The sequence below is a fragment of the Penaeus chinensis genome, chromosome 35, assembly GCF_019202785.1.
Source record: "Penaeus chinensis breed Huanghai No. 1 chromosome 35, ASM1920278v2, whole genome shotgun sequence".
NCBI lineage: Eukaryota > Metazoa > Arthropoda > Malacostraca > Decapoda > Penaeidae > Penaeus > Penaeus chinensis.
Genome location: NC_061853.1, coordinates 15,087,420 through 15,107,419, shown reverse-complemented (window position 1 = coordinate 15,107,419; position 20,000 = coordinate 15,087,420). Strand labels below are relative to the sequence as shown.

General features: G+C 39.6%; 1 protein-coding gene across 1 annotated transcript in view; it reads left to right on the top strand.

Annotated features, from left to right (window-relative positions):
- Positions 1 to 20,000, top strand: part of LOC125044023 (basic proline-rich protein-like) — a 94,060-nt gene that overhangs the window by 53,470 nt on the left and 20,590 nt on the right. The window contains exons 11-12 of the mRNA XM_047640464.1: positions 4,013 to 4,043; positions 15,559 to 15,606. Of these exons, the coding sequence (XP_047496420.1) occupies positions 4,013 to 4,043; positions 15,559 to 15,606 (79 nt within the window). The remainder of the gene's footprint in view (positions 1 to 4,012; positions 4,044 to 15,558; positions 15,607 to 20,000) is intronic.

Sequence of the window (20,000 nt, the reverse complement as noted above, 5' to 3'; positions counted from 1 at the left end):
TACCAAGACTTGTACCGGTCCAAATCACTGAGTTGTGAGCCGTGCTAACGTTGGCTATCATTCCTGTTTATCACTGTTTAAAGGTGTTCGTCTTAAAAGCCTTTACATTCTGGTGGCAGGGTGGTTCGTTGCGTCCTTTCAGCTCGCAACATGGACACAGTCTCCGAAATCCGCTCGACCATCTTTAAATGTCTTCAGGACCTGTAGTGAGTACATATTTGGGTCATTTTTCCTTTCTTTTATTTCCCCTAAATGTGTTAAATCGTATGTGCAGTTACGCTCACGCTGGTTTTGTTTTGTTTCATCTGACCTCAGATCACATTACTGTGTGATCACGGTATGGGTTCAAACAATATGAATATTGTTCATTTATTACGTATTTGTTTAATTTTTCTCGTTATTAGAGAGTATATTGTTTCAATTGCAACGAATTTAGCCCATTCATGATATACTGTTTTCATGAACATCATATCATTATTCTTTTCTCACTACCCATTTCACGTCTTGACCTGACCTCTGAGTGAAACCTATTAGTCACATCTGCTTGGGACAGCTGTGTGATCTGACCCCACTTTCACTCTTGAGTGATTGACATGGTGAAATGAATGTGAGAACCGCTGGCATTTCCTGTATATTGTTTTTGAGATTGTTACATGTTCATTGGTGACACGTTCTATCGGCGTTAGAGCGGAGCTTGTAATTATTTACATTTTTATAAAGCACCAGGGATCTTCCCCTTATCATAGTGTCAGAATGCCTGATCACTTGGGGTTGCGTATATCCCTAATAGATCCGCGCTCCGACGTTAGTTCGTTCGGTAACTTTTTGAGCCGGTGTGACCCTCAATGACGTCCGTAAAATGTAGGGCTAGGGTTTAAGCTAGAATTGAGATTCACTTATTAATCACAAACCGCTCACCCCCTTAATGTCGCTGCCATGTTTTGGGTAAATCCCATCAAGTTGTGATTCATGATAGATAGCCGTAGGGCATTGCATGAGCGCCCATCACAGACTCGCAGATAGATTGGGTCATTTCGCTTCAAAAAGTACAGTAAGTAGGGTACAGAGACCCCGCGTCAATTGAAGTGTATGCACAGCTTGACATGTTACCTCGGCAGAAGTTTTTCCCAGAGAAGATTCGCTTGCGAATTGTTTTCACTTCATTCTGTCGCATATCATTAAATGTTAAATTCAATGTAGTACTTGAAATAATTTTGTATTACTTCTATGGCTAGTTTATTGCATTTGTGTAAAATGAATGTTAATTTCCATGTTTGGCACCCACGTCCAGTCTGTGTGAGGTTACTTTCACTCTCATTAACTGTCACTCACACACACACACACACTCACGCACTCCCGCGAGTTTGTCAAGTGATGTGTGACTTGTGACATACATTTGTTCTCTGCATTACGACAATTGGTTCAAGTAAATCCTTGCGGATTGCCGTTGTCGTTTCCCTTTTTTACCCTCCTGTCTTTCAGAGACGGTTAGCAGTTCAAGCTAGGTCCATGCGGATCGCTGTTACCATCTCTCTCTCCTATTTTTTTCCCCTTAACTTTGTGAAAATAAAACACAAAAAAAAAGAAAAAAAAGACGGAATTAATGAGAATTCAACCATAAAAACTGCAAATTATATAAATAATCGATTCTTATCTGTTGTCTCTTCTCTTACTATCTTGGCCCTTATGTGTATAAACTTGTTCACGATATCTATCATGGTACCAAAGGAGGCCCTGCTGCAGAAACGGTCACCTTCGGACGCTGTGAAAAACGTCACCAGAAGTTCGCCAGAAGCCTTGAGACCAGGATAATCGTCTGAGCAGAGCAAGCCGCCCGAGGAAGTGGAAGGGCGTCGCCTCCCAGTACGCCCGTAGATCCAGTGAAGGATCAGGAACTCGCCAGAGCAGGTACCAGTCGACCCATAATGCTGTGAACTTGCCTGGACGCTGCAGATCCACTCAACCTCCAGGTGATCGTCACCCGAAGAGGACGCTTCCTGCCAGACGCCCTTGATCCTGACGAGGACAACAAGGACGTCGGTACGAGCAAGCAGCCTGGATGAGATCTGCGGGAACGTGCATTGAGCGAGTAAGCCGCCGAGTTAGGCCTGGTCGAGGACTACGAGGACGAATCCGAAGTCAAGGAGGACCTGTGCGAGACCGAGGACGTGTTGATGTCGAGGATGGACGGATTTACCAGGAACAAGATGAAGAGGACGACAGGGACGAGCAGCCACGAAAATGAACCAGAGACAGCACACGCAAGAACGAAGTGTTTACAAGTCAAGAACCACCCAGGTTGGGTCACCCTTGAGGAAAATATCAGGTGCCTCGAGGGCGAGGCGTGAGTAGGTGGCCGAGCATTATACTGTGTACACGTGGGAACTATGGCTCCCACTTGGCTGGCTGGCTTGCCACGCTGCAGTGCCCCGCACCCGAGCGTGACCCGGGCGGCCGCGGGCCAGATATTAATAACTGCCCCACGCGCACTCCCGGGGTATAAAAGGTCCAGGATGACCCAGGTCAGGAGAGTCACCACAGAGAGTTCCTGCCGGAACCCTGTCGGTCATGGCTGGCCGCTGAGCCAGCCGTCCGACCCCCTCCGGGCTGACCATACCCAGCACTAAGCCTTACCAAGACTTGTATCCGTGTAAATTATCTGCGTTGCTTACGCTTCCCAATAAAAGAGGTTAAGCCAACCGTCCCTTTCACTACTCCTGCTAAACCATATGTTTAAGGCGTTCATATAGAGCCTTTACAGTGTGTGTGTAAACTTATAATTATGTTAAAATACACGCACGCACGCACGCACACTGTAAGAGGCTCACGGGGCCGTACTACATTGGCTATGACTGGTTGGTCAGTGAAGGTGGTTATAACAGCTAAACTCTTTATTGATGAAGAGTACTACACATGGAACACGCGAGACGAGTCCTGGGAAAGCGCTGAGCGTGGGGTCGCGCAGACACATACATCAACACACGCGCGCATGCACGAACGTCACACACATACACACGCACGCATGTTTTTTATATATATATTTTTTTTTTTCTTTTTTTATACAGCCATTCATTCCACTGCAGGCCTCTCTTAATTCACTATTGATAGGTTATATGGCAGTGTCACCCTTGCCTGATTGGATGCCCTTCTTAACCAACCGCAGTTCGGCGCGCTAACACTTGTGCCACGGCGGTGACATCCCCTATGACACTTACGTTTAACTTCTCAAGGCGATATGTCGTTATATCGGGCTCGAACCAGCAGTCAGAGCGCAGGCATTTTTACGACCGCCGCGACGGGGAATTGAACTCGGAACTACAAAGGCCAGAGTCCAGTGCGCTAACCACTAGACTATCGCGGCAGTATTTTATTTATATATGTATATATATATGAATAGATATATATTGATATATGTATATATAAATAAACACATATATGTATATTATATATATATATATATATGTATATATATATTTATAACCATCATATATATATATATTTTTATTTATAAAAGTATGACTGTATAATGTTATTCAAGCAAAATATATGCATAAATTTAGTCGTACATACAGCAATATTTTGAATCTTAAAACCGGACAACGTACGAACCCAGAAAATTTAAGAAATTTTATATATATTCTACGTGAAAAATGTTAATACGTTTTATGCTGATAATACAACATAATGAAAACGAAGAAAAAAAAATATAAAAAAGCCACTTTTTGCCACCTGGCAGTGAACTGACATGGCTGTAAAGTCGGTTTTGACTGCGAATCATCGTTGCAGTCTAGGGGTTTAACTGAGAAAGACTAAGTAAGCATTGTATGTGACCTTGTGATTGTTTCCATTTTACCTCCTGTAGAAAATGGCCAGAGAAAGTCTTAATGCTATAATGAAATGATACAATTAGATTCTGGCCTTTGCTTTTTTTTTAGGACATTTCCATGTTATTCACTAGAGTTTATACACGTACGTGCTTTTTATTTTGCATTTATGATGGTTTCTTTTTCAGAGTCAAGACAACTCTGCTTCCGGTCAACAGAGTAAGTATTATACCTTGGTTTATTTTCCAATAGTAAATTTACCCAAAGGTTGAAAAACTACAAAACCAGATTTCTAAAAAAAAAAATTCTAGAAATTGTTAGTTGCATTTGGTGCCTTTCTAGGTTGCCCATGTACCACTGGCCGAATTTGCGGCCAGCGTAGTTATCGAGCTGGAATTTCATCTGGTAACAGTAGTGCATTCAAGTGTAACGATATAATGAGTATTGTTAAATATTCAATAGCAAACTTTGCCTTTCATATTTTAGTATCTAAAATCAAATGCACGAGAAAACAAATGAAGAAACAGACATTCCCTGTCTGAATTTGCTAATCGAATGTTAATGCCTTCACTTAGTTATACTACTTAGAGCTTACGCACCCGAAAGAAGAAATATTTCCCTTTCACTAGTTATATGATCGAACCGTCTATTGCCTATATTTGACTGTAATTTTTCTTATCCTTTACACTAATTATCGGTTTGACTTGGTAGCTCGCTCATCATAGGAATAAATAAAAAATAGTAATAGTATCCATACATGGTTATTTGTTAACTCTTATTCAGTCATGAATCATCTGTGTAACATATAGTAATTCGGTGCCGTCAGCTTTTGGGAAGAAAACAGCCGATAATTTCCCGTCGACAAAAAACGCGGGAAAACCTGATGATACTTTCCCGCCAAAAGTTTCACCCTACCGCAATTATATATACTTTTTAAAAATTAATTCACCACACAGTGATATGTGATATTATTGTCTGCAGTTGTTTTCCCTTTCCTTTTCCATGATATTTATACATATGCTTTCTTATGCATTTCATTTAAATATTTAGATGTAAGACAAAGTTTGCTTAGACCTTGTTGACATTGTTTATTTAACAACAAGGTTTATATCGTTATATCTGAATGCACTACAGTATTACCATATACAATTCCAGCTCGATAATTTCAGGGTGGCTGTATTTATTCGGCCAGTTGTACCAGATTTACAGTGTGGAACTTCACTTTGAAGAGGAAACTTTTCCTCTGCATATAACTTAAGCACATTTAGAATAAAAATTACATATTACTATTAGGAGAACATGGGTTAAAGATATCCAAGTTATACATATTTCATTTCTGATTTCAAACAAAGGACAAATAAATATAAGGCGTCAGACTTAAAAAGTAAACATTAAAGTCTGATTTGGCCAGTAGATTATATGACTTTAGGTGACCTGAGACCCTGAGGGACTGAACACGATCACACACAAAACGACAAATATAATATACATACATATATACATATGTATGTATATACATACATACATATATACATATGTATGTATATACATACATACATATATACATATGTATGTATATACATACATACATATATACACACACATACATATATATACACACATACATACATATACACACACATAGATACATATGTGTATATATATATTTATTTATATTTACATATTTATATATATTTACATACGCACATACGTACATACATATGTGTGTATATATATGTACACACACGCATACACACACGCACGCACACACACACACACACACACACACACACACACACACACACACACACACACACACACACACACACACACACATATGCACATTTATTTATATTTACATATTTATATATATTTATATACTTACATACGTTCATACATGTGTGTGTATATATATATGCACACGCGCACACACACACACACACACACACACACACACACACACACACACACACACACACACACACACACACACACACACACACACTTAAGTTGGAGATCTACGGGGGAGCCGGCAGGCTCCCCAGTCGGCTAAGGACTGGGCAGTCCTTGTATTACTGCTGTTGTGGTCTTGCTCTGCTGGAGGATGGGGAAATGCTGATCTCGCTTCTGGCTTTTGTGGCTTAAGTATGCGGATGCTATGTAAGCGCACAGGGAACAACGGGAGCCCATTGTCCAATGAGCGTGGACATGGCGGCAGACGTGGCGTGACCCAACCTGGGAAACTATGCTGAACTTCAGGTTGCGGGGTCATGCTGCTACAATGGGACTTAGAGCTAGCCAAACCCCTCTACCGTCTTTAGGGGTGGCAGAGGTTGCACCCACCTAGAGTGACTGCCTGAGGTTAGACCTCAGGTGGGCTGTCAGGGTGGGGGCTTGGAATGGCCAGGATGATCGGTTACCACTACTGTTGAGGGAATTGAAGCAGCTGAGAGTTGAAGTGGCTGCTCTCTCGGAGGTGAGAAGTCCTGGCAGTGGAACGTTTAGTGTGGGTGGCTACACTTATTACTGGTCAGGGCACAGTGATGGCCATTATCTCCAGGGAGTAGCCATAGCCATCTCCAGCAGACTTCAACCCTCGGTAGTAGAGGTCACTCCAGTCAATGAGCGTATTATGGTATTGAGACTGAAGCTTTCAGTTGGCTTCATGTCTCTGCAATTGAGCTGGCTACAAGATGTCTGTCCGCCCTCATGGCTCAGGAGCTGATGCTGGCAGTGAGAATAGGCTCCTTTTCCAGGACTTTGCTAGGTCCCAGAAATTGAGGATTTCTGGCTCCTGGTATCAGTGTTCTGACCCGCATCGTTGGACTTGGTAAAGTGATACGGGTAGTGTTGCCAAGGAGATCGACCACATCCTCATTAGCACTTGATGGAGGATCCTTCAGAATTACAGGGTGTATCAGAGCTCCAAGTTCTGTGGGACTGATCATATATTAGTTGTGGCTACTCTCCGGGTCCAATTTAGAACCCCCTGTCACTCCAATGAACACTTTAGGGTGCTTCGTGTGGACAGATTAAGGGAGGTTGAGTGTGCCCAGGGATTTGCCAAGGCTATCTCTGATCGTTTCACAGCACTCGAGGGCCTGACAGACAATGTTCTTCTGTGGGACACCTTCAAGCGTGAAACGCTTGATGCAGCCCAAGAATCGATTGGTGAACGCACAAGAGCAAGACATAATTTCATCTCACAGGAGACACTGGAAGCCACAGATGCTTGTCATGTGGCTCGATTGTCAAGGGATTGCAACTTATACCGTTCGCTGGTGCACAGGACTAGGTCACTGTCGAGAAGAGATAAGGAACAGTATATCAGGAATATTGCAGAGGAGGTTGAAAGTCATTTTCTATGAAATAACCTTCGTCCTGCCTACCAAGCCCTGAGAAAGCTGAACTCCAAGCCCTTCTCACAGATGACTGCAGTCCGTTCAGCAAGTGGCCAGCTAACCTCAGATCCTGATGGGGTGTGGGTGCATTGGGCCAAGTATTTTGATCAGTTGTATCAGATTGATCCACCAACAGTTGACTTGGATGCGGGTAATGTTGAGATTCCTCTGCCAGACCCACCCATCAGTGAGGATCCACCCTCCCTAACTGAAGTAAGGGGGGTGATTTCCAAGCTGAAGAGTGGTAAAGCAGCAGATGTTTGCGGCATCCCAGCTGAAATATAAAAGGCTGGTAGAGAACCTATGGCAAGGGGCTTGCATGCTGTCCTGTCTGCCATCTGACAGACTGGTAACTTTCCCCCTGACCTACTCAGGGGTGTGGTCATCCCTCTCTGGAAGGGGAAAGGGGATCGGTAGGACTGCAGCAATCACTGAGACTTTGCACACATCCTACTGAGATGTACCAGAGACCACCTGCTGAGGCCCAGAGGCCAGAGCAATCTGGATTCACTCCTGGTAAGTTCACAATAGACCGTATCCTGGTGCTTCGAGTCATTGTAGAGCGCCGTTGTGAGTTCGGATGTGGGCTACTCGCAGCTTACATCAACCTCAAGGGTAGAGCTACTCTCAGAAGTCACTGTGGAGCAACTCTAGGTAATATCAAGGTTACAGACCTTGACTTTGCTGATGTTGCTATTCCATCTGAATTTCTAGAAACCCTAGTGGCAGCTGCTAATGCATTTAGCAATGAAGCGAAGCCCCTGAGGCTAGAGGTCTCCTGGACCAATATCCAGGATTTTGAGACCCAGTGAAGTTTGTACGTGCTTGCAGTGAAAACAACAAGGTCACTTAGAGCTTTACATACCTCAGTAGCGCAGTTCATTCCGGGCTGTTAAACCAGGAAGTCAGTAGATGGATTGGCCTGGCAGCAGGGGTCATATACTGTGTACATAAGCACGTTTAAGCTATGGCTCCCATGTGACCCGGGTAATATACTGTGTACATAAGCACGTATAAGCTATGGGTCCCACGTGACCCGGGCTGTCGCGTGGCGTGCCCACACGGGTGGGCAAGGGTCGCACCCACGTGGACCCGGTGACGCCCCCACGTGTAGTTCCCGGGTATTTAAGGCCAAGGATGACCCAGGTTCAGAGAGAGTTCCTGCCCAACGCATGTCCGGTCAAGGTAGGCCGCCCGGCCTACAGTTTAGTATGTATGTATGTATATTATGTGTATATATATGTATATACATACATACATATATATATACATATAATATGCATGTAATAAGCATATAATATATATATAGATATATGATACACAAAATATACATATATATTTATATATATATATATATGTATGTGTGTATGTTTATATATACACATACATACATACATACATCTATAACATACATATATATAAATACATATGTATATTATAAATATGTATATTATATATACATATATGATATATATTTATGTGTGTATATATAATATATATTTTTATGTATATATATTTATTTATATATATATATATATATGTGTGTGTGTGTGTATAGATATACGTACATATATACATATAATATGTGTATGTATATGTATGTATTTATATTTATATGTATACATATAAATATATATATATATACATGTGTAAGTATGAATATATATTTATGTATGTATGATATAAATATATGGTGTGTGTGTGTGTGTATGCATATATATATATATATATATATATGTGTGTGTGTGTGTGTGTATGTATGTATGTATGTATGTATGTATGTATTTATGTATGTATATGTATATGTATATATGTATACTTACATATATACACATATATATGTGGTATGTATATATACATATATGTATATATATACTGTATGTATGTGTATATATACATACATACACACATAGATACATACCATATATATATGGTATGTATATGTATTTATATACATACACATACATGTCATATATATATATATGTGTGTGTGTGTGTGTGTGTGTGTGTGTGTGTGTGTGTGTGTCTTTCTATATATGTATATATGTACACATATATATATATATATATATATATATATATATATATATACATACATATACATATACATACCATATATACATATATACATATGCATATACATATACATACCATATATATATGACATATAAGTGTTTATATATATATATATATATATATATATATATGTATATATACATATGTTCCATATGAATATGGTATATATACATATGTTTCATATGAATATTTATATATATTGCATATAAATATGGTGTGTGTGTGTATATATATATATATATATATATATATTTATATATGAATGGTGAAAACACTCTACCGTGTTGACACTATTGTAGTAAAACCCACAATGTAAAAACAGATTTATTGAAAGTGAAGTGAGACATCAGTTTTGGAATCCACCTGGATTCCATTCTCAGGTCAGGACTGAGGATGGAATCCAGGTGGATTCGGAAACTGTTATCTCACTTTCAATAAATCTAGTTTTACATTGTGGGTTTTTCTACCATATATATATATTCATATACATATACATATACATATACATATACATACACATACACATATAAACACATAAACACATAAACACATGCACACATACACACATACACACACACATACACACATGCACACATACACACATACACACATACACACACACACACACACACACACACACACACACACATACACATACACATACGCATACATATACATACATATACATACATATACATACATATACATATACACACACACACACACACACACACACACACACACACACACACACACACACACACACACACACACACACACACGACAGGTTTGATCGATCTGCCAAAGCCACGACTTTCTATGTATATTATATACATTTATATAGGTATATTTGTATGTGTATACATATGCATATATGTTTGTATATATATACCATATATATATACCATATATATATATAACATATATATACCATATATATATACCATATATATACCATATATATATATACCATATATATATATACCATATATATATACCATATATATACCATATATACATATATATACCATATATATACCATATATATAAATATATATATATATACCATATATATATATATACACACATATATACATATATATATACACCATATATACCATATATATATATGGTGTGTATATTTGATATATATAAATACCATATATATATGGCATGTATATATATATATATATATATATATATATATATGTATTCTATACACGACAGGGCAGATTGATCAGGTTTGATCAATCTGCCCAAGCCATGACTTCCTAGGTCGTCCCACAGGCCCCCTCCATCCAGGGTTGTCTCGAACAGAGTCAACCTTGTGGGGAGGATGATCTTGTGAGATATGAGCCTGGTGGTTATATAGCCTGGGTTGGGGATCGCAGATTGTGCAAGTAACAGGTCCTGTACCAATTGGTTGGACACATGGTCCTGCCAACTGTACCCCATGATCCGGCACAATGACCTGTTACAAAAAGCATTAAGATTCCAAGACAGCATCTAGGTTTCACTATCATATAGTAAAACTGGCAGTATCAGGCCTTGAAGACACGTAGCTTGGGCCTTATGCACAGGTAGTAACATCTCCAAATAATCTTGTCGAGTGACTTTGGACAGTAGCTCTACCCAGCTCAATGCAAGTGTTGAAAAGTGTTGGTGCGAGAACACTGCTTTACCTCACTCCTGAACTAACAGGGAAGAAGTTTGATGGGCCCTCACTACACTTTACAGCACTTTTAGCACCAGTATACAGGCTTGCTATTAGTTCATTAACCCTTGTCGGAATTCCTCTTAGTCGCAGGATTTCCCAGAGTGAATTGTGATGCACCATATCAAACTCCTTTTTGAGGTCGATATAAGCTGCTAGCAGCACATGCCTAAACTCATGTCAGAGTGAATCCAGATTGCTCCGGCCTCTGGTGCCTCAGCAGGTGGTCTTGGATACCTCTCAGAAGGATATGAGCGAGAACCTTGCCTGGTACACAAAGCAGTGTAATACCTCTGTTATTGCTACAGTCCCATCAGTCCCCTTTCCCCTTCCAGATGACAGGTTCTTCATCAGGCTTTAAACAGCTCAGCAGAGATGCCACAGATACCCACTGTTTTACCACTCTTCAGCATGGAGATTGCTTACCTGACTTTAGTCAGGAAGGGTGGATCCTCGCTGATGGGTGTGTCCGGCAAAGGATTCTCAACACTACCCACAAGTAATTGTTGGTAAATCAACCGATTAAAACTGCTCAAAATACTCAGCCAAAGGTTCCCACACCCCACAACAGGATCTGAGATGATCTGGCCACTTGCTGACTGGACTGCAGACTGCGAGGAGGGCTTGGAGTTAGAGGCGGATCCAGAACTATTTTGAAGGGGGGGCAGTTGATAAAGGGGGTCGCTTATAAACCTTCGGTAATTGAATTATATTGTACCATCACTATGTTGCTGTAGGAAATCAGTTTAGTTTATACCATAGATCATGCTCACTTTGAGTGGATTGAAAATTGTTTTAGCCATGCTACTTTTTATACTCTGCCACTACCTCGACAGAGAAAGATTGTCATTCTATGTTTTATAATGATTTGACAGTTAGAATGATAATTGCTGATTATATGTTTTTATATGAATGATGAAGCCCATGAGGTTCCTCCGTCAGTATATCAAATGTCATTTCATAGAAAAGGGGCGCCGCACTTCCGACAGGGGGGGCAAGACCAGTTACAGAGCAGCTGGGGGGGGGGGGACTGCCCCCAGTTACCCCCCCTAAATCCACCACTGCTTGGAGTTCATCTTTCTCAGGGCTTGTTAGGGTGGACAAAGATTATTCACTAGGAAATGGCTTTCGACCTCGTCTGCAAGATTCCTGATAAACTGTTCCATGTTCCTTCTCAGCAGTGACCTAGTCCTGCACACCAGGGAACGATGCAAGTTACGATCCCCTGTCAGACAAACTGCACAACAAGCATCTGTGACTTCTAGTGACTTCCTGCGAGATGAGAGTCTGCCTTGCACTTCGGCGTTCATCAATCAATTCATGAGCTGCTGTGAGTGTTTTACACTTGAAGGTGTCACACAGAAGAACAGGGTCTTAGGTCCCCAAGTGCTACAAAACAACCAGAGGTAGCTTCAGGAAACTCCTCTTCCCTCAATCTGTCCACATGAAACGCTCTAGGGTGATCACTGGAAGGACCAGGAGTTTTACAGTGGACTCGGAGAGTAGCTGTAACTGATGATCAATTACACAGAACTCGGACCTCCGATATACCCTGCAGTTCTGGAGGTTCCTTGAATAAGTGCCAATGAGGATGTGGTCGATCTCTTCGGCACATCATTGTACAAAGTCCAACAATGTACTGGCCGGTACCAAGAGCCATAAATCCTCTATTTCTGGGACCTAGCCCCCCTGAAGTTTAACTTTAGGCAATTACCTCTGGACGTCATCCCTAGCCACCCCCACCCCATATAGCAAGGGTTTGGCTGGCTGCAGGCCCCATAATCCACCTGTGGGGGTCCCGAGAGTTTTGCCTCACAAGCCTCACACCAGGCTGGCGGCCACTGGGATGCAAACGGGACAGCTAACTCCAGTTCCCAGACTGAGTCCCAGCAGTCACTAACTCTATAGGACCCACAACCTGCCTTGCTGGGTGGGAAGGGTATTTGCCCTCCTCCCAGCACCATCTCTATTATGTTTCACTGCCAGTAGATTCTCTTGGGGAGGCGGACTGGCAAGCCCCGCCTCCCCACAGCCTCCCATTAACCCCAGGCGGCAAGGGGCAGCCTCCTGCTGCTCCAAGAGGCTCCACATTTCCGCCTTGGTCCGCAAGGTACCTGGATTCCATACGTGGCAGCGAATAGGCACTGCAAAAGATGATGGAGAGACTGTGTGCTGGCAGAGGAGACTTAGGCACAGCTGCTCCCTTTTCGCACCAGGCTAGCCAGCGCTGGCAGTTGCAAGCAGGCAAAGCACTATCTAGTTTACCAAACAATCGCTTCACATCACTTTGAGCATGAAGCACCCACCCATACCATATACCATATATATATATGTGTGTGTGTGTGTGTGTGTGTGTTTATATATATATGTGTGTGTTTTTTTTTTTTTTTTTTTTTTTTTTTTTTTTTTTTTTTTTTTTTTTTTTTTTTTTTTTTTTTTTTTTTTTTTTAGTATATATATGTATGCATGTATTTCAGTATATATATGTATGCATGTATTTCAGTATATATATGTATGCATGTATTTTAGTATATATATATGTATGCATGTATTTTAGTATATATATATGTATATGTGTATGTGTGTATATAGTAATATATATATACATATATGTATGTGTGTATGCATATATATATATATATTTGTGAATTTATTAGTATATGTATATATATATATTTACGAATTTATTAGTATATATATAATATTAATTTATTAGTATGTATTTGTGTGTGTGTGTGTGTGTGTGTGTGTGTGTGTGTGTGTGTGTGTGTCTGTGTGTGTGTGTGTGTGTGTACGGTATACATACATATATATATAGATATATGGTATACATACATATATGTGTATATATAGATATATTTATGGATATATTAATATTTATATTTATATATATTTATATTTATATTTATATATATTTATATTTATATATATTTATATATATTCATATATATTCATATATTTATTTGTATATTTATATACATATTAATATATATATATAGTTTTATATATATTTATATATATTTATATATATAAATATATATATATATATTTTTATTAGCATATATATAGATATATGTATGTATTTATTAGTATATGTACGTATATATGTATATATTTGTGCATGTATATACACATGTGGGAGTTTGTTTCAACCAGCATTATCTCGGAGGATTTGTAGGTGGGCGCTATGGCTCTTGGAGGTTGTGTGGCAACACTGGGCAGCTAATATTCTTTAGAGCCTTGAAAAGTATTGAATTATATTTGTATGACACAATTTTCTAAATGATCTAACTCTGTGATCATCTTCGCACCACCCCAACATCTCATACGCGCTCCTGTCAAGGAAATAGCCAAGGGGTTAAATATGGCCGATTGGTCGTTTGGTACCATGGTTATATGTGGCCGGTTGGGTGTTTAGGGTTTAACGATTATTAATCCAATGCCGACGGGTATGACGTGTACGTACGTGCTATGCCCACTGTGAGTACTTGTTTGATTGTTTTTACACATATATGGCTACACTTGTACTAAGTCTCCAATGAGCCAGTTACGAGTACTGCCTGTCTCGCCCGTTCACCTTTTTCTTTGATTTACGAAATATTTTACGTTATCTTATCTGCTGTTACTAATGTTTTAAAAAAATATAATAATTATAATGTTTATAATAAAAATAACACCATCGATATTCATAGTACTAGTAAAAAATACGTTTTTCCCGCCAATTCAAATCAGGTAAGGTCACAAGATCTACCAATTGAGTCTTTTATTGCTAAGCACTAGCAGAGCCATCTATGGGCAGACATTTCAAAAAAAAATACAGAAAATAGGCACAGCATTTTCCCCATTTTTTGTTCATTTTCCCCGGCGGCATCGGGCTAAGTCTTAATTTTCTGGCTTTCAATGGGGTTCATTCTTGATTTCTTTGATTATCATCACTGCTTCACAGTAAGCCACGTTAGTTTCATCGTTTTCATATTTACTACAGCGGACTAAACTACCAATTACTTTTGTTGCTAACAATCCCATCAAAGTATTTTTAATTAGGATCTGTGAGTTTGTCGTGAAAAGGAACTTGGTAAGTGAAGCTTTTCTCGGTGTGTTGTATGCTGAAGTACAGGCAAAATAAATGCCCATGGGTGAGCACCTCTCATTTTGAGTCAATGCTGAATTACCTATTTGTTCAACTCTGCATATAAATCTGCTCCACTGACAATTTGTCTTTTATGAGAACAAGATTTCAGTATTTTTTTGATGGGTGAGATACTCTCTGTATACAACTTGAGGCAGTGGGACAAACAGCCTATGAAGCGAAAAACAACTTCATCAGTCAAATAGTTGACAATATATAGGCTCTAGCATGTCCCATTCATTGCTGATACACTTCACAGTTTGTACATTAATTGCAATATAGCAGGGTCTAAGCAGATTGCAGAGTTGCCTTAACTTTGTAATTTGATGGATTACATTGTTTTCTGATTTTCACAGTTTGTAATAAAACGAACCTTAGTAGAGGTAGTAGTCATATACTTGTCTTCCTTTTCAGATTTATCATCTGCCAGTAGTCCTCCTGCATTGCCACCCAGAAATCAAGGTAAATAACAGGCATCTATATGGATTTGGGAAATGACATCCCATTAATCCTTATTCTTTACTTGGATGGAAGATTGGCATCTTATATCTGGACTGTAGACTTGAGTCAATTCATTTTGGTGTAAAAGGAATGTGATTGATAACATAAAGAATCACTCACAGACACACATCTTATCATGAATCTATGAGAATCCGAGAGTGGAAGTTAACAAGGAAGGTAGGAGTGGAAGGGGGAGAAAAAATGGAGGAGATAGAAAGGAAGGGAAGTGATCTGAAAGAAAAAAAAAGGGGGGGGGGGGAGACCAGATGTCTCAGAGAAAAAAGGGGGATGGGGGAGGGAGGGATGTGATAAGGGAGCGAAGGAGGTAAGTTTAAGGAGGATGTGTTGATGTGTTGTGATTTTGAGGGGTATGAGATTATCTGTGTGATATTGTATACTTAGGAAAAGAATTGTGTTGTATGATGTTTCCAACAGTTTGGTGGTAAACAGAATTTAGAGGGTAGGTGATGTAACATTTCCATAAAGTACTCCATTTCTTAGGCACCCAGGTGGGTGCAGTCCTGCAAAGGAGACCTCAGAGGTCTGTTGGGAGTTGTCATTTTGTTATTTGTATTTCATGCTATGCCAAACCTTGAGAACGGCCTTTCTAATGTTTTGTTGAATATTTTTATAGTGTTTGTTAGCGAGAACGAGATCGATCTCATAAGCAAGGACGATAGCACTCTCAGCTCCCCTGTGTGGGATGGAACCCATACTGCTTAGTGTTGTGTATGTTGTTGTTTTCTAAGTATGTAATATGCAAGTATTTCCTTGGGACACCTAGCTATGAGATTGAGCGGTAGTGAGGCGCCGATTTCCCTGGCTTTGGAATAAGAGTGATTGTGGCATATTTGACTTTGCCAGGGAAATATCCTATAGCAGTGCTGCATAGAAGTAATGGCATAGCATGTGGATCATTATGTCTCCGTGAGGCTGTTTAGATGGTATTTTATGGGAAAAATAGGTTTCTGTGTTGTAGAAAGTATGCAACCTCAGTCTGTTGTGTAGTCAAATCAGGACATTCACGGTGGAGATTTGGAAATTCTGATGCCAGAGTTCCCTGTGGAGAAACTCCATTCCCTCCACCTAGTCAATCCTCTGTCTATGTGAGTTGTAAATAAATAAGGCTGCCAGTCTGTTTGACCCAATGAGTTTTTTGAAAGACCTCTCTTGGGGTCTTTAGTGTTCTAACATAATTTTTGTGTAAAGGTTTCCCAGGGTTCATTATTTTAACCTCGTGTGTTATATGCATCTGGAGTTTTGTAGTAACATTCTAGCCTCATGTTATTGCTAGCTGGTGTAAGCGTCTGTACTGTATTTTAAGTAACTTTAGACATGTTTCTCTGTACTGTGGGGTCACAAACTCGTCTCATACCCCTTCTCCCTACCACCCACCACGCTCCTCTAACCCTGAGCTTCTCTCTCTGACAAGCCACCCTCTGCCCTTTCTGATGTGCCTCTTCAGTGCTTCCTGCCACACCAACTTCGGCACCTGTGCTAGCAGACTCAACTTGAACAGTTTTAACTGCTAGGCGAAACCATAGAGTGAGTACAGCAGATGTCTCACCAAACTGAGAGCCACAACATGGATTTAGGAATGCAAGCCTGGAGTTTGCTCACAAAAAGATCAAGGAAATCAAGTAGGGGTGGGTCCAACTACTGGTGACTGTACTTGAGTCTAAATCCAAGTGCTGGATATTTTTCAAGTACATCTACAGTCACTTTGCTACGTAAGCCCAAGTCGAAGTGCATGTCATTGTACTTAATTACAGGTACTTTATGTGATAAAAAAAAAAATATAAACGTAATCTCACAGGTTCATAAAGCACTTTAATTCTCTTGAAGTTCAAGAAGCAGATAATTTCCCGTCTGACTCATTTAATGCAGTAAATTAAATTAAATTAAATGTTTTTATGTTTTTACTGATTCAATTTTTTTCCAGCAGCATACCATGTGCTTATTTCTCTACCATCAGTCATAACATTTGCAGCCTATCAAATCATTTTGATGAGCTTACCATGCAATTTTCACATCCCAATGATTTTGATGTGATAGTTTTTCCACATCTTTGCACGCTCCCAAGACCTCGCTCACCATTCTAGCAACCGTAGGTTCATCGCCCTCTTTATTCATGATAGATTTTCCTCACATGGTAGAGCTGATTTATCTTTTCAAGATTTTATTGTTTTTTTTTTTTGTTTTTTTTACTGAAGTAAGCATTATCAATTCAAGCTTAGTCAGTGGTTAGTCATACAAGCAAACAAAAAGCTCATTCCTGGGGATTTTAACTTAAACCTCCTCAAAGTCGATTGCCAAAGTTTCATTAATTGTAGGTTCGTTTTCTCTGCAATCACTAAAGCTACTAGAGCATAAGGAAACTATACCTTGCGAATTGACTGTAAGGGGTAGATATTGCATCTTATCAGATAATTTTCTAGTTTTAGTACTTTTAACCTAGAATTACATTATGAACTTTAAGCCAATGTAACATTTTCTATCGCGACCACAGCGAGTACCAAATTAGCAGTTTTAAAAATCACCTGTCTGAAATATATTGGAAACTTGTTTGCTTCTCGTAATCCTGATGTTTCCCTTTTGAAAGATCTTCCCCATTAATTGTTGAGTCACTAAAGGCCAAGTCATTCAACAAATATATCACATCTGGAAAAAAAAAAAAAATGTCAAAAAGAAATATCCTAAATGGCCACTCTCCTATGTTGAGAGATTTCGATCTCTACACAACTGACTGAAACAAACAAATCGAAATGCCAAATCAGATTATCACAAAACGAAGCTAGAACAAAAATGCAGTTGATGCAGAAAGTTCTGGTGGTAATTGCATTCCAGTCAACGGAATTGAGAAAATACTTCCGAGCATTCTTACACCCCTGAAACATGCTAATACTTTTCCATTGAGTGTGGGAGTATTTCCCACTAAAATAAAAATTGTTGGAATTTTCCCATTGTTCAAGACTCGCCATATATCTATCTAACAGCATTTGGCAAAATATTTATCAAAACAATGTGCACCAGATTAATGGTTTTCTTTATGGAAATGATATAATTAACAGCTGTCATTATGGTTTCTAGAAGAACAAATCAACTGAATTTATGGTCTGAGACTTCACAAATAATGCTTAAAATATTTGGACGATTGTAAATTTGTTCTTGCTATTTTTGTATTCCTACTGCATATTAATGATACAGTCATTGTGAGCTTTCAGAACTCTGAATGTAGAAAATACTTATATATGTGTATAACAATCCTCCCTGACCTGGCCTCGAACCTAGGTCACTCTGGGTATGAGACCGGAGGGCCAGTACTAAACCAACCATGCCACACGACCCACTAAAAGGAGTGTAGAACTAGGATGTAACTAGCTTCCATAGACATTACCTATCTACTCATACATGAGTAATGATAGCGAGGTTTTACACACACTCCCCGTGGGCACTCCGTGGAAATTGATTTAGAAATTCGAAACCGAAGTCAGATACTGAGGTGTATATATATGAAAGATGGAATAATGCAATACCGCATTGATATAGGTGTATAACAATCCTCCCTGACCTGGCCTCGAACCTAGGTCACTCCGGGTATGAGAGTGGAGGGCCAGTACTAAACAAAGACATACTTTTTGTTCTACCCCATGTTGCCATCATAAATGTTCCATAGGTTATGCATGCTAAGTTCCTTGGCATTTTAGTTAAAATTTAAAACATATAAACAGAGTAGTATCCAAACTAAATAAACTGTGAATTTACTCATCATTTAAAAATTGCCCTTAAAAGCCTTGCAAGAAATATACTGTACCTTGGTATACCCATTTTTTACGTATCAGCAACTTACTTGGGGAGCTACATGTTTTACCGCACTGAAACCCTCGCATGTAACAGAAAAAAAGAATTGTTCATCCTATCGTGGGTCTGAGAAGAAATGATCACACACATAGTTTCCTAAATTTCAAATTCTTAAAACTTAAAGAAATAAACACTCTGCTGTCCACTTCCCAAGGGAGTTTTCACTCCTGCATATTTATGTTGATGTATGTTTAACTAGAAATGAATTTGACTGACTGACGTCCTCTCTCCCTCCCCCTCCACCCCCCCCTCCTCCTCCTCCTCCTCCTCCTCCTCCTCCTCCTCCTCCTCCTCCTCCTCCTCCTCCTCCACACATAGTTTCCTAAATTTAAAATTCTTAAAACTGAAAGAAATAAACACTCTGCTGTCCACTTCCCAAGGGAGTTTTCACTCCTTCAAGGCTCAGCCACACCACTTGTTATATTGAATATTTCTGTTGATGTATGTTTAGCTAGAAATGAATTTGACTGACTGACTCCCTCTCTCCCTCCCCC